This window comes from Narcine bancroftii, unplaced genomic scaffold (genome assembly GCF_036971445.1).
Source record: "Narcine bancroftii isolate sNarBan1 unplaced genomic scaffold, sNarBan1.hap1 Scaffold_151, whole genome shotgun sequence".
In the NCBI taxonomy this organism is placed as follows: Eukaryota; Metazoa; Chordata; class Chondrichthyes; order Torpediniformes; family Narcinidae; genus Narcine; species Narcine bancroftii.
The window spans coordinates 5,546,665-5,567,500 of NW_027211886.1; the positions used below are offsets into that span (position 1 = coordinate 5,546,665).

Below are 20,836 nucleotides of genomic sequence, written 5' to 3' on the forward strand. Positions count from 1 at the left end.
ATAGTTTTAACTTGTGATCTAAAATTGCACATGATGGTATAGGAGAATATTGTGTTGTCCCTCTTTAGGTAACACGGTGATAGTAAAAATGTTACAATTCCCAGCTCACCAAAGAAACATGATGTTGCATCAAAGAACAGTTAGCAAGAGTTGGTGTAAATATCTCTCCATTGATCAATATTTACACTGGACCATTTTTAAGAAAAGTTCAAAGAGAGTTCGAGTAGATTCCAAGCCAATTGGTTCTCATTCAATTATGTCTCAATCAATTACAGTTAGACCCCGTTTTACGAATACTTTACTTTCTGAGAATTCACTTTTACGAAAAAAATCTGTGTTCACTTTTACAAAAAGATTTGAATGGGTTTTTTATGGGTTATTGCTTTTACAAAAATAGCCTTCAATAGTAGTGAATGCGTCTTCGCTTTACGCCATTTTGGCTTCCGAAAGGTTTCATAGGAACACTCCAATTTTGTAAAGCAGGGTAAATCCATATATAGATAGATAGATATTTGATACTATAAGTGAAGGGAAATAATATTTGAATAGAGAAAGAAAGTTGCCACATTTTCTGTTTTTGATTATTATGTCATTTGCATGGGTTATATTGTTTAAAAAAAAAAATTTCTTACATTTCAAGTTTTTTCCTGGTCCTGAATATATGAATCCACGTACCCTCATTTAGCAACCAGCTTACATTTTCAAATATGAAAAAAAAGATGTGCATTTCATTTTGTACAACAGAAAAGCATAATGCATGAGACATCATGCGAGGTTGGAAAGGAAATAGAAGAGAGATGAGAGTAGAGTGGAAGATGCACCAAAATTCTTACTCGCTGCAGCCAAAGAGGTTTGCAAGATACACCAACAGCAATAGTGTGGGTAAATCATCATATAGCAGGAGAGAAAAGGAAATATGAAAGATTAGAAAAATAAATGTTCACAATTGCAGTTCGGGCAAGAAATTTCAGTCATGCACAGATCTTTTGGATGTCCCAGAGTAGTTTAGGGTTAGAGTGGAGTGAGGAGAGTCTTCTTGGCTTGGCTTCGCGGACGAAGATTTATGGAGGGGGTAAATATCCACGTCATCTGCAGCCTCGTTTGTGGCTGACAAGTCCGATGCGGGACAGGCAGACACGGTTGCAGCGGTTGCAGGGGAAAATTGGTTGGTTGGGGTTGGGTGTTGGGTTTTTCCTGCTTTGCCTTTTGTCAGTGAGGTGGGCTCTGCGGTCTTCTTTAAAGGAGGTTGCTGCCCGCCGAACTGTGAGGCGCCAAGATGCACGGTTTGAGGTGAGATCAGCCCACTGGCGGTGGTCAATGTGGCAGGCACCAAGAGATTTCTTTAGGCAGTCCTTGTACCTTTTCTTTGGTGCACCTCTGTCACGATGGCCAGTGGAGAGCTCGCCATATAACACGATCTTGGGAAGGTGATGGTCCTCCATTCTGGAGAGTCTTACATGGAGTATAAATGATGCCAAGGGCCAGATGGTCTGAATGCCCTTGTTCATCATTTTCTATTCTTTGGAATTTAACCTTGTGTCACAGGTTAATTTATCAGAGCTTGCATTCAACTACATTTAATTTCCATAACCTGGACTTATTCTTAAAATCAACTGTAATTTTTTTGACTGAATAAACTTGGAAGGAGATGGGGACCCCCATGTCCCTTGGTGAACCTCTGCTGTCAGTATCTGAGGATGACATAAAGGCTGTCTTCAGGAGAATAAATGCAAGGAAAGCATCCAGTCCAGACATTGTACCTTGCCGAGCACTGAAAACCTGTGCTGACCAACTGGCCAATGCTTTCATGGATATCAACTTTTCACTCTGATAGGGCATGGTACCTGTCTGTTTCAATTAGGCCTCAATTGTACCAGTGCCCAAAAGAGTATGGTAATCTGCCTCAATGAGATCCACATCCACAGTGATGAAGTGTATTGAAAGGCTAATGTTGAAGGCTCATCTCCTGTCTGAGCGGTGACATGGATCCATTCCAATATGCCCAACGCAGCCTCAGGTCTACAGCATCACTTGGCACTACACAAAACCTTGAACACCTGGTCAGCATAGATGCCTATATCAGGATACTCTTTCTTGATGACATTTATGCATTTAACACCATCATTCCCTCAAAGCTGATGACCTGGGACACAACCCCCCACTGTGTAATTGGATCCTTCATTTCCTTACCTCCAGACCACAATCAGTGAGGATTGGTAAGAACATCTCCTCCACAATGTCCATCAGTATTGAAGAGCCACAGGGTTGTGGACATAGTACCTGCTCCACTCAGTTTACACCTATGACTGCTTGGAAAAACAACAACACCGTTTACAAATTTACTAATGATACACAGTAGTGAGTTGTATATAAACAGTTGATCAGTCAGCATACAGGAGGGAGTTTGAAAACTTGGCTGAATGGTGTACTAACAACAACTTCTCACTTAATATCACCAAAACCAAGGAGCTGATTGCAGACATTAAGAAGGGAAAACCAGGGGTAAATGATCCAGTGATCATTTGGGGGATCAGAGGTAGAGAGGGTGAACAAATTTAAATTCCTGGATGTCACTGTCTCAGAGGATCTTTACTGGACCCAACATATTAATGTCATTGTGAAGAAAGCATATCAGCACCTCTATTTCCTTAGGAGTTTGCATAAGTTCGGTATGACATTGGAAACCTTGGCAAACTTATGCAGATATGTAATGGAAATTGTGCTGACTGGCTGCATCAAGGCCTGGTTCTAGGGTACCAATATTTCTGACCGGAATGCCCTGCACAAGGTACAGCTTAGTACATCACAGGCAAAACTCTGCCTCAAGAAAATCTAAGTGGAACGCAGCCGTCGGAGATCAGGAGAAATCACAAGGATCCAAACCATCCAGGAGATGCTCTGTTCTCACTACTTATCTGAGAAGAGTATAGGTGCCACAAGACTCAAACAACCAGGTTCAGGAACAGTTGTTACCTCTCCACCATCAGACTCCTCAACTACTGACTCACTTCAAGACTCTCACTTTGTATATTTTTATTACTGAATATTATATTTTTTCTGTCAACTTGTTTACATTTATTTCTTTGATTATATTTCTCTATTTTGTACACGTGTATTTTCTTGAATACAGTTTACATGACCGATAAGTAGAAATTCTGCCTGGCCCACAAGAAAAAGAGTATCAGGGTTGCATGTGATGCCATAAATATACACTGACAATAAATTTGAGCTTGAAGTTGAAAAATGATTTCTGAACGTAACCTATTTTAAAGGTCTTGATGGTAAAGTGGTGAATTCCCACCCTGAGAAAGAGTATATTTTAAAAATCTTTATTTTCATTTTATACTGATTGTGTTTAAATCGTACTTTTTCCAGATAATATTCAAGTCAAGTCAATTTTATTGTCATCTGATTGTAGAAGTCTTTCTTTGGCTTGGCTTCGTGGATGAAGATTTATGGAGGGGATTTATGGAGCAACTGCAGGCTCGTTTGTGGCTGACAAGTCCGATGCGGGACAGGCAGACACGGTTGCAGTGGTTGCAAGGGAAAATTGGTTGGTTGGGGTTGGGTGTTGGGTTTTTCCTCCTTTGTCTTTTGTCAGTGAGGTGGGCTCTGTGGTCTTCTTCAAAGGAGGTTGCTGCCCGCCGAACTGTGAGGCGCCAAGATGCACGGTTTGAGGCGATATCAGCCCACTGGCGGTGGTCAATGTGGCAGGCACCAAGAGATATCTTTAGGCAGTCCTTGTACCTCTTCTTTGGTGCACCTATGTCTCAGTGGCCAGTGGAGAGCTCGCCATATAACACGATCTTGGGAAGGCGATGGTCCTCCATTTTGGAAATGTGACCTACCCAGCGCAGTTTGATCTTCAGCAGCGTGGATTCAATGCTGTCGGCCTCTGCCATCTCGAGTACTTCGATGTTGGAGATGAAGTCGCTCCAATGAATGTTGAGGATGGAGCAGAGACAACGCTGGTGGAAGCGTTCTAGGAGCCGTAGGTGATGCCAGTAGAGGACCCATGATTCAGAGCCGAACAGGAGTGTGGGTATGACAATGGCTCTGTATACGCTTATCTTTGTGAAGTTTTTCAATTGGTTGACAAAACAGCGTTCTCCAGTCCTCGGTGCAAGACACACAGACAAACAAGTAGACATAACTCACACACTGACAAACAATACATATGCAGGTCAACCATTTCAGCTATACAAATCAATAAATAAATATTATTTCATGAATATGAGAGCCTTGGATGGTCAGGGTGAACAGTTCCTTTGGTTCATCAGCATTCTCACTGTCCGTGGGAAGAAGCTTTTCCTCGATCTGGTGGTGCTGGCTCTGAGACTCCTGTATCACTTTCTTGATGGGAACAGGTGAAAGATGCTGGGTCCTCACTGATTTTGCACACCCTCTTCAGACAATGATCTTGGTAGATCACATCGATAGAGGTGTTGGTCCAGGGAGACTCCAGTGATCCTCCCTGCCACTCTTATGGTCCTGTGGAGGATTGACCTCTAATCCATTTCTCTGCAGCAACTGTACCATACTGTGATGCAGCCAGCCAGGATGCTCTCAATAGAGATTGATATAATGACAGATGGTTTCCTTGCCCACATCAGTCTTCTCAGGATGTATCTTCCTGACAAGTGACGAGATGTTGAGTGTCCATGATAAGACACTAGTTAAGTGAAATCCAAGGAGCTTGGTGCTCTCCCCTCTTTCTACCACAGAGTTGTTGATGTGTAGTGGAGGGTGGTCATTCTTGGTCCTCCTGAAGACAACAATCATCTCCTTTGTCTTGTCCATGTTGAGACTCAGGTTGTTACTTTCGCACCATTTCACGAGATTTTCTACCTCCTCCCTGTAATGCGACTCATTGTTGTTGCTGATGAGGCCAACGGCTGTTGTGTCATCTGTAAACTTGATGACACTGATGGAGCTCAATCTGGTGATGCACTCATGTGTCAGTAGCCTCAACAGGCGTGGGCTGAGCACACAGCCCTGAGGTTCGCCAGTGCTCAGCGTGACAATGCTCGCCGGTACCGACCCAGACCAGACTGTAGTCTTTCCGTTGGAAAGTCCAGGATCCAGTTACAGAGAGGGGTGTTGAGACCAGGCGAGGGCAGCTTCTCCACCAGCCTCTGGGGAATGATCGTGTTAAATGCTGAGCTGAAGTCAATTAAAGTTTGGAGGATGGAAAGAAGCTTTTCAGTTCTTCAAATTTTACCTCCATAAGAAAACTTTCTGCAAATATTCACCTTCAAATACAAACCATGGCACAATTTAACCTGCCTCCATTACCCTGCTATCATACCTTGCTATGTATATTTGATCCTAACCATTAGCAGGGTAATAAAAATGTCTTCATATCTCTAATGATAGCTTTGCCATTCCACTTCATTCTTCATTCAATATTTCATCACCATTCTACTAATGGAAACCATTTCTTTCCATTTACTCAAATTCCTAGGTTCCAAGCAGGATGACCACCACCCTCTCACTTCTGCAAATCAGTGATCTTCTCTACTCTCTCCAAAGCTTCCGCATCCTTGAGGGATAAAGATGCTCGTCTAGTATTTTAAAGATTAATTGTTACTGAAAGATTATTGGTTCTCAGACTGGAGGCCTGTGACTAGTGGGGTGCCTCAGGGATCAGTGCTGGGACCTATGTTGTTTGTCATCTATATCAATGATCTGCATGATAATGTGGTAAATTGGATCAACAAGTTTGTAGATGACACTAAGATTGGAGGTGTTGTGGACAACAAAGAAGCTTGCAGAGGGATCTGAACTAGCTGGAAAAATGGGCTGAAAAATGGCAAATGGGATTTAATGCAGACAAGTGTGAGGCGTTGCGCTTTGGAAGGACAAACCAAGAAAGGGCATACATGGTAAATGGTAGGGCACTGTGATAGAATAGAGGGATCTGGGAATACAGATACAGTACATAACTCATTGTCACCAGTGGAAAGGGTTGTAAGGAGTACTTATGCCAGGAGTATTGTAAAAAGGTGGATGAGCTGAAGGTGTGGATTGATACTTGGAAGTATGATGAGGTAGCGATTAGTGAGACATGGTTGCAGGAGGGATGTGATTGGCAGCTGAATATCCCTGGGTTTCGTTGTTTTAATTGTGATAGAGTCGGAGGGGCAAGAGGAGGTGGGGTTGCATTGCTTGTCAGGGAAAATATTACAGCGGTGCCTAGGAAGGATAGATTAGAGGGCACATCCACGGAGGCTATTTGGGTGGAACTGAGGAGTAGGAAAGGAGAGGTTACACTTGTAGGGGTGTATTATAGACCACCCGGAGGGGACCGAGACCTAGAGGAACAAATCTGTAGGGAGATAGTAGATATTTGTGATAAGCACAGGGTTGTAATTATGGGAGATTTTAATTTTCCACATATAGATTGGGAAACACATTCTGTGAAAGGACTGGATGGGTTAGAGTTTGTGAAATGTGTGCAAGATAGTTTTTTACAACAATATGTAGAGGTGCCAACCAGAGAAGGAGCAGTGTTAGATCTACTGTTGGCAAATGGGATGGGTCAAGTGACGGAGGTAAATGTTGGCGAGCACTTCGGGTCCAGTGATCATAATGCCATCAGCTTCAATGTCATTATGGAAAGAGAGAAGTCAGGGCCAAGGGTTGAAGTTTTTGATTGGGGAGAAGCTAGATTTGAGGAGATGCGAAAGGACTTGCAGGGTGTGCATTGGGACAATTTGTTTTATGGGCAGGATGTAGTAGAGAGATGGAAGTCTTTTAAAGATCAGATTTTGAGAGTGCAAAAGCTTTATGTTCCTGTTAGGTTAAAAGGAGGGGCAAAAGGTTGGAGAGAGCCGTGGTTTTCAAGGAATATTGGAAACTTGGTTCGAAGGAAAAGGGAGGCATACATTAGATATAAGAAGCATGGAGTTAAGGAGACGTTTGAAAGATACATTGAATGTAAGAGGAATCTTAAGAGAGGAATTAGGAAAGCTAAAAGAAGGTACGAGGAAACTATGGCAAGCAGGGTGAAAACTAATCCAAAAGAGTTCTACAAATATGTTAATGGTAAAAGGAAAGCTAGAGACAAAATTGGTCCCTTAGAGAATCAGAGCGGAAAACTGTGTGTGGAGCCTAGAGAAATGGGGGAGATATTGAACAGTTTCTTTTCTTCGGTATTCACTAAGGAGAAGGATATTGGGAGATGTGAGATAAAAAAAGCAAATTGGGTAAATATGGGGAATATAGAGATTACAAAAGATGTAGTTTTAGGGCTTTTGAAGAATATAAAGGTGGATAAGTCTCCGGGACCAGACGGGATCTTCCCCAGGACATTGAGAGAAGTGAAGGAGGAAATAGCAGAGGCTCTGGCGGTAATTTTCCAAATGTCATTAGATATGGGGATAGTGCCGGAGGATTGGCGCATTGCGCATGTGGTTCCGTTATTTAAAAAGGGTTCAAGGAGGAAGCCTGGCAGCTATCGGCCTGTAAGTTTGACGTCTGTGGTAGGTAAATTAATGGAGAAAATTCATAGAGATAGTACTTATAGGCATTTGGATAGACAGGGTCTGATCAGGAGTACTCAGCATGGATTTGTGGAAGGAAGGTCATGTTTGACCAATCTGATAGAATTTTTTGAGGAGGTGACTAGGAATGTGGATGAGGGTAGCGCAGTGGATGTTATCTATATGGACTTCAGTAAGGCCTTCGATAAGGTACCACATGGAAGGTTAGTTAGGAAGGTGCAGTCTTTGGGTATAAATTTTGAGATAGTCAAATGGATTGAACATTGGCTGAAAGGGAGAGGCCAGAGAGTAGTAGTGGATAATTGTCTGTCAGGTTGGAGGCCGGTGACCAATGGTGTGCCTCAAGGATCTGTATTGGGCCCATTGTTGTTCGTTATATGCATTAATGATCTAGATGATGGGGTGGTGAATTGGATTAGTAAATATGCAGACGATACTAAGATAGGTGGAATAGTGGATAATGAAGAAGGTTTTCAAGGATTGCAGAGGGATTTGGGCTACTTCAAAAAGTGGGCTGAAAAATGGCAGATGGAATTTAATGCTGATAAGTGTGAGGTGCTTCATTTTGGTAAGAAGAATCAGAACAGGACATACGTGGTAAATGGGAGAGCATTGATGAATACAGAAGAGCAGAAAGATTTAGGAGTAACGGTACATCGTTCCCTGAAGGTAGAAACTCACGTGAATAGGGTGGTGTAGAAGGCTTTTAGTATGCTGGCCTTTATCAATCATTGCATGGAATATAGGAGTTGGGAGGTGATGTTGAGATTGTATAAGACATTGGTGTGGCCTAATTTGGAGTTCTGTGTGCAGTTCTAGTCGCCTAATTATAGGAAGGATAAACAGAGTGGAGAGAGTGCAGAGAAGGTTTACCAGAATGTTACCTGGGTTTAAGCATCTAGAGTATAGGGAGAGATTGGACAGATTAGGTCTTTATTCTTTGGAGCGTAGAAGGTTGAGAGGGGATTTGATAGAAGTATTTAAGATTATGAAAGGGATAGGCAGAGTGGATGTGGATAGACTATTTCCGTTAAGAGGAGGAAAGATTAAAACAAGAGGACATGAGTTAAGAATTAAGGGGCAGACATTTAGAGGTAACATGAGGGGGAACTTCTTTACTCAGAGAGTGGTAGCCGTGTGGAATGAGCTTCCGGGAGAAATAGTGGCGGCGGAGTCAATTGTATTATTTAAGAAAAGGTTGGACAGGTATATGGATGAGAAGAAGATGGAGGGTTATGGGCATTGTGCAGGGAGGTGGGACTAGAGAGGGGTGTTTGGTTCAGTGCGGACTAGAAGGGCCTAATGGCCTGTTTCCGTGCTGTAATTGTTATGCTATGTTATGGGATATTGGCCTCCATATATCAAAGTATTGAGTATAGGAGTTGGGATGTTATGGTAAAGTTGTGTAAGACATTGGTGAGGCCAATTGTGCAGTTTTGGTCACCTAACTACAGGCAAGATATCAATAAGATAGAAAAAGTGTAGAGAAGATTTACTGCGATGTTGCCCAGACTTCACGAACTGAGTTACAGGGAAAGGTTAAACAGGTTAGGACTTTATTCCCTAGAACATAGAGGGGAGATTTGATAGAGGTTTTTAAAATTATGAAGAGGATTGACAGAGTAAATGGAGATAGGCTTTTTCCACTGAAGGTTGGTAAGATACAAACCAGAGGGTATGGGTTAAGGGTGAAAGGGGAAATGTTTAGAGGGAATATGAAGGAGAACTTCTTCACATGGAGAATAATGGGTGGAATGAACTGACAGCTGAAGCGGTGAATGCGGGTTCAATTTTAACATTTAAGAAGAATTTGGACAGGTACATGGATAGGAGGGGTATAGAGGTCTATGGGCTGGGTGAAGGTAGGCAGAAAAAAGTTTGGAACAGACTGGAAGGGCTGAAGGGCTTGTTTCTGTGCCGTAATCTTCCATGGTTCCTTGCTCTTTTAGGATATATCTCTATTTATTGGCCCACACTTAACCCCAGAAAATGAGAAACTGAGGTCACAGTACTAAAGGGAGTGATAGAACAGAGAAGTGTGCACTCTATTGATCTCAGTGGGGTGTTTAGTCCCAGGTCTTTGAGTTTGCTGTTGAATTTTGAGGGGATGATGGTGTTAAATCCCAAATTGTAGAGCACCCTGATGTATGCATCTTTGCTGTGCAGGTGTTCCATGGCTTTGAGTAGAGCCAGTGAGATGATATCCACTGTAGACCTGTGGCTACGATAGGTGAATTGGAGCTGATATGATTCTAAACCAGCCTTCATTAGTACTGATGTGAGTGCCACTGGTCGATATTCATTTAGTCAGGTGACCACACTTTTCTTGGGCACTGGTATGATTGATACCTGGTCAGGACATTAGTCAGGGCATCAAGGATTATGGGGAGAAGGCTGGGGAATGCAGCTGAGTGGGAGATGGATCAGGTCATGATAGAGTGGTGGACCAGACTCCATGGGCCAATGGGCCTATGTCTTTTCTTTTGTCTTGTGATCTTGTGAAGGAGTACGGAAAAGATTCTCATGAATGTTATTGGTACTGGTAGGGTTGAATTATTAGGAGAGGCTGGATGGGTGCAAATGTTTCTCCCTGGAGCACAGGAGGCCGACAGACTTGATTTTTTATAACTCTATTAGGGACTGAGATAAAGGTAGTATTTTATCCCCCAGGGAAAGGGAATATAAAACTAGAGGGCATAGATTAAAGGTCAGAGGGGAAAGATTTAAAAGGGATCTGAGGTCACCTTCAGAAGACATTCTGACAGATGCATGGACAGCAACGGTTTAGAGGGGCCAAGCACAAGCAAATGGAACTAGATAGGTGAGCATGGACAAATTGAACCTATAGCTCACGACTCTATGATTGGAAACTTCCCCTCATCATGGACATGTCTAAAGCCATAGGGTGGAATGAACTGACAGCTGAAGTGGTGCATGCAGGTCCATAATCTAAGGGGTAATCTGCAAATTCTGGGGTCTCCCACAGTTCACAAAAGTGCAGGAGAAACTCAGCAGGTCCTGCAGAATCCATAAGAAGCAGAAGGCAATGGACAGAAGCCGGAAACATCAACTGCCTTTGACATTCTACATGACGTGCTGTGGGACCTGTGAAGATGGAGGCAACCTCGAGCCCATCACCTGAGAAAGTGGGGCAGGCAGGTACCCACAACTTGAATTGCCAAGGCAGGCAAATCTACCGACCTTCCTGGTCAATCAGTGCTTGATGGGCACGCTGGGCCAGCTTCTGTATTCTAGGTGGTTAATATATTCGAAAAGAACGCTTTATTCCCCTTACATATACGCCATTTAATGCTAAAATTGGCCATCAGGAAATGAGCAGAATAAGTTGTTCGACCTCTGTGAAAGATTGCCTTCATCCTGGAAGGTGGAGGAGTTTTCTTTCAACGAGGGCAACCCCTTTTTGTGCCTTGATTGACCTCGTTTCCGAAACAGAACATTTCGAGCGCGGAGATCTGTTGGGGCAGGTGTGCACACTTTGAACACATTAGAAAAGCTCTGAGCAACAGCGTGCAGCAGGATTTCCCTGCTTGGATGCGAACCCCCCTCCTCTTCAGTTCTTGATTTCCAAGCGAGAGCAGAACGGGCGGCCGCCAACCAGGAGTGAAGCGAGCATGTGTTGAGCGGGCGTGGGGAAGTGTTCGGGCTCACCGGTAAACCTGGGCTCACTTCCTCGCGTGTTCTACCCACCCCCCAGAACCCTCCCCCCAGAACCCTCCCCCCAGAACCCTCCCCCCAGAACCCTCTCCCCAGAACCCTCCCCCCAGAACCCTCCCCCCAGAACCCTCCCCCCAGAACCCTCCCCCCAGAACCCTCCCCCCAGAACCCTCCCCCCAGAACCCTCCCCCCAGAACCCTCCCCCCAGAACCCTCCCCCCAGAACCCTCCCCCCAGAACCCTCCCCCCAGAACCCTCCCCCCAGAACCCTCCCCCAGAACCCTCCCCCCAGAACCCTCCCCCCAGAACCCTCCCCCCAGAACCCTCCCCCAGAACCCTCCCCCCAGAACCCTCCCCCCAGAACCCTCCCCCCAGAACCCTCCCCCCAGAACCCTCCCCCAGAACCCTCCCCCCAGAACCCTCCCCCCAGAACCCTCCCCCCAGAACCCTCCCCCCAGAACCCTCCCCCCAGAACCCTCCCCCAGAACCCTCCCCCCAGAACCCTCCCCCCAGAACCCTCCCCCGACCGCCGTGTGCGCTTTAAAAAAAAGTAGAGGTCAGTGAGATTGGTGGGTGGGGAAGAACGCGACATGGGTCACGTGCTGCAGATCAAAGCTGGGTGCCGCCTTGTGGAAGGAGAGGAGCGAGCGGAGAGAGCCATGTAATTGACAAGGCTGCTCCCAGTGACATCGACACGTTGTCCAGACGGGGAGCGGCGCCGGTCACCGAGTGGTGTTTGCTTTATTTTTGGGGGGTTGTTTCAACTTTTAAGCAAAAAGTTCTTTTCCTTCCCCCCCCCCCCCCCCACCCCCGAGACATTGGTCAACGAAAAGGGGACAAACATCAAGCCTGGCGCAAGGCAGGATTAAGCAGAAATTATGTCCCGCTCAGCGCTAGTCCAACCGGCAAGATGATGTTGAGCGGGACTGAGTTGGTGCCCGTGCTCTTGGTTGCGGCGGCAGCAAGTTTGGGGTCCGTTCGTTCCAAGGAGACTGCCTTTGTGGAAGTGGTGCTTTTCGAGTCCAGTCCCAATGGTGAATATACAACTTTTACAACCGACCTGCAGGGCCGATTCTCCCGGGCAGGAGCCACAATCAGCGCGGAGGGAGAGATCGTGCAGGTAAAAAAATACACACCCCTTCCCCGGGCACAAAAAGGAAAATGTTTTAAAAGTTTAAAAAAAACAGTGGTTATTCACTCAACAAGATGGCTCCGGTCTTGGCCGTTGGTGGAAAAACGTGAACGTGGGTTCAAATGCATAACCAGATCGCTGGTGTGCAGCCAGCCAGCTCTTGATCTCGCTGTCAGTCGCCCTTGTCCGAACCGGCCTTAAACTTCAATGGGTCGCAGCTGCAAAAGTTTGCTCGGAAGTTTTCTTCCCAACCATCTTGCCAGAAAGGGCATCGGCGTTAGTTGCCGCTGGTGGGGGTGGGGATGAAAGGGGGGGGGGGGGGTTAAGTGCAGATGCAATGCATTGTGGTTTGACTGATGTTTCAATTTGTCGGTGCGTGTCCTGAACGGTAAAGCAGCGAGCTCGGGCCCCTTCCTTTGCTCAGCGGGTCCGTGGCTTCGAGTTCCACGTGGGGAGTGAGCGCGTCTTGTGTGAGACCAAGTCTATTTGCTGCCTTGACGCTGGACCCCGCTGAATCATTTTTAGCCCCCTGCTCTTGCCCGGCAGTTCCACGGGAGCGCCCCGGCAGGGTCCATGCATCTGGCTCTTGGGGGAAAGAAAGATCCACTGAGAGGATTGTACTGATTGGGGCCGTGACTATGTTTTATTAATTCACAGTGCCCGATTACCATGGCAACTACTAACAGAGCCACTTCACCATTTTTAGACTGGGCTTATTTGAGTTCTTAAGCATTAGTTCCGTCCCTGTATTTAAAAAAAATCTGTTTCGGTCTGGGTTAATTGTAATTCAATGAAAGATAATAACTCCCACTGCAGCGCGGTTCAAGGAGTTGTAGGGAGTTGCCTTCCACGCAACGTCCTTGGAAGTGGAGCCTGCTGTCTCCTTTGAGCTTACTTTCAAAGGAGCTAGGTGCCGTGATTCGGGACTCCTCGCTTGATCAAAGTAGCTGTGTATGTGACAATGTGCTCCCCTAGCGGAGGTGCCCCTTGCTCGTTCCTTTGTAACTCAATCCTCCCTGAGATTAAAAAGACTATTGCTTATGTATGGTTACAGCTGCATTTGTGTGTGTGTGTGAGAGAGAGAGACCCCACCAACTAATCGGGTGGAAACCTACCCCGATTTCATATCACCAACATCAAAATCAATGCGGTTCTATATTTCACCGTTGCTTTCTCTTCAGCGGCGAACAGTTGAGACATGAACGGGTTGGAACAGGAATGATCCTCCAATCCATTCAAAGGACGTGGAGGTTAAGCTATTTTTAAACCAGTCCGTTCTTTGTAAAATAGTTTTAATTGTAGTGTTCTGGACTTCTTTAAAAACAAGTTAGTGAAATATCTGTGCAGCGCTCTGTTGATTGCCGTACGTTAAGCGGAGGATGCCGAAGGTTGCTGTGTGGGAGTGAGCAGGGGACAAGAGGATAGGTGTGGGGAGAGGGACATTTACCTGAAATCGACCAACACATTGCAGATGTACACTGGGGTTTTTTTTTAAAACGAAGTGTGACATAACCCCTTCTGGCTACGATTTAATAACTATCTTCGCAACGTTAATACTGTTTTCTCCTTCAAAGCCAGCAGTTAAATCCGGTTTGTCTAGACGAACATCAAAGTAATCCCAATTCAAACATCAAAGGAAGATTTGCACACACACACACAAAGCCTGCGCGGAGCAGCTCTCCGCTTCGGTAGATGGGACTGAAAGGTGGATTAAACAATGGTCGGTGCCTCTCAGCACGGGTTTGCAGATTGTAATAGAGGGGGGGTGTGGAAAGAACTCGGCTTCCTGGAAGTTTGCATTGGAATGAATCTGCGGTCGGGCTGGATGACATGGCACAGTAGGGTGAGGGACCGTCACCTATCTCTCCTGCGAGATCAAAGTTGACTTGTGAACTGTCGATCGCGCGTAACACGAAGTACGAGGGTTTCGGAGTTGGGGGTGTTTTCAAGATCAGCCCGTTATTGGTCGTTTTACTGCCGCGAAAATGGTTCTGCTCAAGGCGCGTTTCCTTCGGGTGGCCGGGAGCGATTTCCCTGCAGCCCCGTCCATCGCTCCGAGGACATTCCCCCCCCCCCCCCCCCCGCAATGAAGTGCCCAGTTTTCCAATTATTCTGTCCATGCAAGTTGGCTCGTCCTTATTCCACGCGACCGTTCTTGTCTTTTGCCTGGTATAAACGCATATATTTTCCAATACTTCATTATATTGTTGTTTTTATATTTAAAAAAAACTTTCCAAGCTGCAGGTTGCACCGAGGAAATATTTGAACGGGGGCTCGACAATTGAGAAGTTGGGTTCAAAACTGATACAAGCTGTATCAAAATGGGAGGGCGAGAACGTTCCAAACCCCGTACCTCATCTGCTGTTGTATTGGACTAGGTAATAACACGATGGTGGAGAATCAGACCTGGCATTTCAGGAACAAAATCCAATCCTTGTCGGCCACCCCGGCTCACAAATCCAAACTCGAGTCAGACCCCGGGCACTTTTGCATTCGACCTCGACCATCTCACCTGCCGAAGCCTCCTCCGAGTGGAATATCGGCTCTTGTTGGAAGCGGCAGGTTCGATTTAACAGAACGTTAAAAAGAAATCGGGGAAGTTTAATCAACGAAGAGAGAAAATGTTGGTAATTCTCAGCACTCCGGGCAGCTTCTGTGGAGAGAGAAGCAACATGAGGCGATGTTGCAGGTCGGAGACGGAGCCAACACTCCATGCAGCCTGACCTCCAGAGCAGATGCAATCATTCTTTCCCTCCCCCCCCCCCTGCTTTTTATTGTTTGTTTATCGTTGTCTTGCATATTTAAAAAAAAATACATGTTTCATTGCCATCCAGAATGATGACATCTAAGCCCGATATGAACCGTCCAAAAATATTCAATTACAGTGGAGGGTTTAGCGTACAATGAGAGAAATCTGATCTTTTAGAATCCACTAACTCCCTCTTTCTACTGATTTTTTTTTTTAAGTGAGTCATTTCAGTGCAGCAAGCCTCTTGCTGTGAGCAAATGCAATGGGTTCGACTCAACCAGTGCGGGACATGCGGGAATTGACATCGTCCAAATGGCAAAACGCTGCTCGCCAAGTTTTTCTGAGCACCGCTTATCCCCTCACAATGGCTGCATTTGTGCACAAAGCAAACTCTTTCGACTTCTGCTTGATTTTTTCCCCCCCCTTTGAAGCTCCTCAGATTACTATCTCCCTTTGGCTATCTCACGACTTTCAGCTGCCTTTGTTGGTTCTTAATTTGCATGTCCCGTTAAAACATTTGGCTCCTTCAGACAACAAAAGGCAGGGGTTTCTCTCAGTATGTGCGCGCTTGGCGGGGGGGGGGGGGGAAATTGTAGGGTTGAGTCGGGGAATTGGGGTGGAGAGCGAGTTGGGTAAGATGGATTTTTTTTTAGTCATAGTGTAGTGGTCCCCAAATTATTCGTTTAACTTTTCAAAGTCTCTTTCTACCCCCCCCCCCCCCCCCCACCCAATAGCGTTATCCTTTGAGTGGAAATACCCTTGCAGATCCAAAGATATCGGAGTGAGGCGTCACGTTACAAAGTGCTCGTTCATTTCAGTCATGCTAAGCATGGCGCAGAAATATTCTGCTAGAAATTGTTCATGCATTAATATTGTAAAATTGAAGGTTTCTCTTCAGTAGGAAGCATGTGGCATTCCAAGTGGAAGGAAGCCATAGCAATTCTCCTTGTATAAATTACAGTCCGTTGTTTTTCCCTCTCTCTAAGCATATGATCATTTTATTTTTGCTTTTAGGGGATGTACTCAGGTACAATTCACAAGAAGTGAGGAAAATGTTTGCCTTGTGGCTTCAAACCACAGCCTAAGCTCCACCGAAGGTCACTCTTCACCTCTGTAACCTCCTCCTCCCCTAAACCCCTTTCCAGAGTGCCTTTTAATCCTGGCCAATTGTATCTCCCGCAAGTGGTTTCACTCCTGCTTCCTTCATTCCACCTCTGCTGACTGTGTTCACCTATCCAGGCCCACTATTTTCCTTGAAGATGCTTCTTAAAATCTGTGAACCATGTTTTTGACGACCTGTTCTAAACTTTACAAGATGTGACTCTTGTGAAGAGCTTTGGGCCTTTTCATTGTTAAAATTGTTCTATAAGTGCAAATTGTGCTTCAAAAGTCTTTGTTTATTTTAGTGTTATGCCTGTTTATAGACTCAGGAATTAATAAGTTGCAAGTTCATTAGGATTTTATTTTTGTCTTTTATTTCTGTCTCCCTCCTTCTGAAGACACACTCTTATGAGGCTCCAATAGCTCAGTGGTTAAGGTACTGGCTTGTAAACCAGGGGTTGTGAGTTCATTCCCTGCTGGGGCCTCATTTCTGTGAGGGGCACTAGGCAAAGTGGTAACTCTCTCTTCCTGACAGTAGACAAATCAAAGAATTCATGTATTTTACATTCTTGTGTGAGGTGGCTCCTTTAAATAAATCTTTAAATAAATTAAATAAATCTTCTAGGATTGCCTAGAAGGTAGGAAACTTGATCTCAGCTCTGGATTGTGTCCAACACACTTGGACAACATAGTGACCAATGGAGTTCGGTGAGCTGGAGAAATACTCTTTTACAGCTTTGTAGCTAATTTGAACAGAACATAGAGTAGCAACATAGTCCTTGGGCCTGCCTCACCATTAACTGAGGCAATATAGAAGATGATCTACCTCAACCATTTTTTTGGGCATGAACCTATATCCCTTGGTTGTTTTAAGCAAGATAAGAAAAATGTATTCTTCCACACCTACCTGTTTTTCTGCTGCAAGACTCTATTACTTATCTCCACTGTGAAGCTCCCTAATGTTATTTGTTTCAGCGAATTCCCCGTCGTCGTTCTGACCTGTGGGTCAAATCAACCAGGTCTTTTCTCCACAAGGCATCCTGAAGGGAAACTAGTATCTTGTTATATGCTTTAAATATGTTTAGGACCTGTGCCTACTTGCAGTAGCAGTATGATTCCATTGCCACATCATTGCAATAGGAATTACATGCTGCTTAAAACAGATCCCTCAATTATGAACTTTGCAGAGTGCAATGTTAACTATCCAATGAACCTCCTGCAAAATGTGCAGATGTGGAGTTTTGGCTTCAAAAAGAAAGGGTCTCCCAGTTGGAGGTCTTGCTCATCCCGCAAGGACACTATGGGCAACACTATTGAATCCCAAAAACTTGCCTTGACTGCAAGCTCTACTATAATACCAGCCTGCTGACAGTTTCACCTCAACAAAGAGACAATATAAACGCACCATTGTCATTGTTGAAGGAAAGGATATGTCGTGTTCATCTTCTGTGGGCATGCTGAGATGTCTTTCGTGATAGGCACGTGGGTACAACGTTGTTAGTTTCAAAGGAGATTGATTGGGCCTGAGGAATAGGAAAGAGCTTATCAGCTCCTTCTCACGTTAGGAACGCTTCACCTTCCTTTGTTAATGCTGCCTTGCCTTTTTATATATATATATATATATATATATATATATATATATATCCTTGGGTCGTAGGTTTTATATCGGAGTGGCCTTCTCCTATGCAGGTTTCTTACCCGGGCTGGAGGGGCCTGCCTCCCCTCCTAGGTCGGTCCATACTGCCCGGACCGGGGCGAGGCCGCCGCAGTTCACCCTGTGCCTGGACTGGGGCCACCGCCTCCCACTCCCTGCCCGGACCGGGTCCCAGCTTGCTTGGCCACGGCACACGAACCATGGTGTAAAGGGTGGGGCCAGTACCTGCGCGCACTGCACTCCACCTAAAAGCTCCTTTGCGCAGGCCCGAGGACAGGTCCACGTCCTCCCCCTCCACGTCCTCCCCCTCCACGTCCTCCCCCTCCACGTCCTCCCCCTCCACGTCCTCCCCTCCACGTCCTCCCCCTCCACGTCCTCCCCCTCCACGTCCTCCCCCTCCACTCCTCCACCCCTCCACGTCCTCACCCCTCCACGTCCTCCCCCTCCACGTCCTCACCCCTCCACGTCCTCCCCCTCCACGTCCCACCCCTCCACGTCCTCCCCCTCCACGTCCTCCCCCGCTCCACGTCCTCCCCCTCCACGTCCTCCCCCTCCACGTCCTCACCCCTCCACGTCCTCCCCCCTCCACGTCCTCTCCCGCTCCACGTCCTCCCCCTCCACGTCCTCCCCCTCCACGTCCTCACCCCCTCCACGTCCTCCCCTCCACGTCCTCATCCCCTCCACGTCCTCCTCCCCTCCACGTCCTCCCTCCTCCACGTCCTCCCCCTCCACGTCCTCCCCCTCCACGTCCTCCCCCTCCACGTCCTCCCCCCTCCACGTCCTCCCCCTCCACGTCCTCACCCCCTCCACGTCCTCCCCCCTCACACGTCCTCCCCCTCCACGTCCTCTCCCCTCCACGTCTCACCCCCTCCACGTCCTCCCCCTCCACGTCCTCCCCCTCCACGTCCTCCCCCTCCCTCCACGTCCTCCCCCTCCACGTCCTCCCCCTCACGTCCTCCCCCCTCCACGTCCCTTCTCCCCCTCCACGTCCTCCCCCTCCACGTCCTCCCCCTCCACGTCCTCACCCCTCCACGTCCTCCCCCTCCACGTCCTCCCCTCCACGTCCTCCCCACCTCCACGTCCTCCCCCTCCACGTCCTCCCCCCTCCACGTCCTCCCCCTCCACGTCCTCACCCCTCCACGTCCTCACCCCTCCACGTCCTCCTCCCCTCCACGTCCTCCCCCTCCACCTACCACGTCCTCCCCCTCCACGTCCTCCCCCTCCACGTCCTCCCCCTCCACCCGTCCCTCACCCCCCTCCACGTCCTCCCCCTCCACGTCCTCACCCCTCCACGTCCTCCCCCTCACGTCCCCTCCCCTCCACGTCCTCCCCCCTCCACGTCCTCCCCCTCCACGTCCTCCCCCCTCCACGTCCTCCCCCTCCACGTCCTCCCCCTCCACGTCCTCCCCCTCCACGTCCTCCCCCTCCACGTCCTCCCCTCCACGTCCTCCCCTCCACGTCCTCACCCCTCCACGTCCTCCACCCCTCCACGTCCTCCCCCTCCACGTCCTCCCCCTCCACGTCCTCCCCCTCCACGTCCTCCCCGCTCCACGTCCTCCCCTCCACGTCCTCCCCCTCCACGTCCTCCCCCTCCACGTCCCTCCCCCTCCACGTCCTCCCCCTCCACGTCCTCCCCCCTCCACAGTCCTCCCCCCTCCACGTCTCATCCCCCTCCACGTCCTCCCCCTCCACGTCCTCCCCCTCCACGTCCTCCCCCTCCACGTCCTCCCCCTCCACGTCCTCCCCCTCCACGTCCTCCCCCTCCACGTCCTCACCCCTCCACGTCCTCCCCCCTCCACGTCCTCCCCCTCCACGTCCTCCCCCCTCCACGTCCTCCCCCTCCACGTCCTCACCCCTCCACGTCCTCCCCCTCCACGTCCTCCCCCTCCACGTCCTCCCCCTCCACGTCCTCCCCCCTCCACGTCCTCCCCCTCCACGTCCTCCCCCTCCACGTCCTCCCCTCCACTCCTCCCCCTCCACGTCCTCCCCCTCCACGTCCTCCCCCTCCACGTCCTCTCCCCTCCACGTCCTCCCCCTCCACGTCCTCCCCCTCCACGTCCTCCCCCTCCACGTCCTCCCCCTCCACGTCCTCCCCCTCCACGTCCTCCCCCCTCCACGTCCTCCCCCTCCACGTCCTCCCCCTCCACGTCCTCCCCCTCCACGTCCTCCCCCTCCACGTCCTCCCCTCCTCCACGTCTCCCCTCCACGTCCTCCCCTCCACGTCCTCCCCTCACGTCCTCGTCAGCGTCCCCCCTTCCACGTCCTCCCCCCTCCACGTCCTCACCCCTCCACGTCCTCCCCCTCCACGTCCTCACCCCTCCACGTCCTCCCCCTCCACGTCCTCCCCCTCCACGTCCTCCCCCTCCACGTCTCCCCTCCACGTCCTCCCCCTCCACGTCCTCCCCCTCCACGTCCTCCCCCTCCACGTCCTCCCCCTCCACGTCTCCCCTCACTCCTCCCCTCCACGTCCTCCCCTCCACGTCCTCCCCCTCCACGTCCTCCCCTCCACGTCCTCCCCCTCCACGTCCTCCCCTCCTCTCCCCCTCCACGTCCTCCCCCTCCACGTCCTCTCCCTCCACGTCCTCACCCCTCCACGTCCTCCCCCTCCACGTCCTCCCCGTCCTCCCACCTCCGTCTCCCCCTCCACGTCCTCCCCCTCCACGTCCCCTCCCCTCCTCTCCACGTCCTCCCCCACCACGTCCTCCCCCTCCACGTCCTCCCCCTCCACGTCTCTCCCCCTCCACGTCCTCCCCCTCCACGTCCTCCCCCTCCACGTCCTCCCCCCCTCCCACGTCCCCCTCCACGTCCTCCCCCTCCACGTCCTCCCCCTCCACGTCCTCCCCCCTCCACGTCCTCCCCCTCCACGTCCTCCCCCTCCAGCTCCTCCCCCTCCACGTCCTCCCACCTCCACGTCCTCCCCCTCCACGTCCTCCCCCTCCACGTCCTCCCCCTCCACGTCCTCACCCCTCCAGTCCTCCTCCCCTCCACGTCCTCCCCCTCCACGTCTCATCCTCCCTCCAC

At 48.9% G+C, this 20,836-nt stretch overlaps 1 protein-coding gene across 1 annotated transcript in view; it reads left to right on the top strand.

Annotated features, from left to right (window-relative positions):
- Nucleotides 1-11,726: 11,726 nt before the first annotated feature.
- The window catches only part of LOC138750445 (E3 ubiquitin-protein ligase ZNRF3-like), a 206,244-nt gene continuing 197,134 nt past the window's right edge, over nucleotides 11,727-20,836 (top strand). Inside the window, exon 1 of the mRNA XM_069912487.1 lies at nucleotides 11,727-12,299. Coding sequence (XP_069768588.1) covers nucleotides 12,090-12,299 — 210 coding nt within the window. The 5' untranslated portion in view covers nucleotides 11,727-12,089. The remainder of the gene's footprint in view (nucleotides 12,300-20,836) is intronic.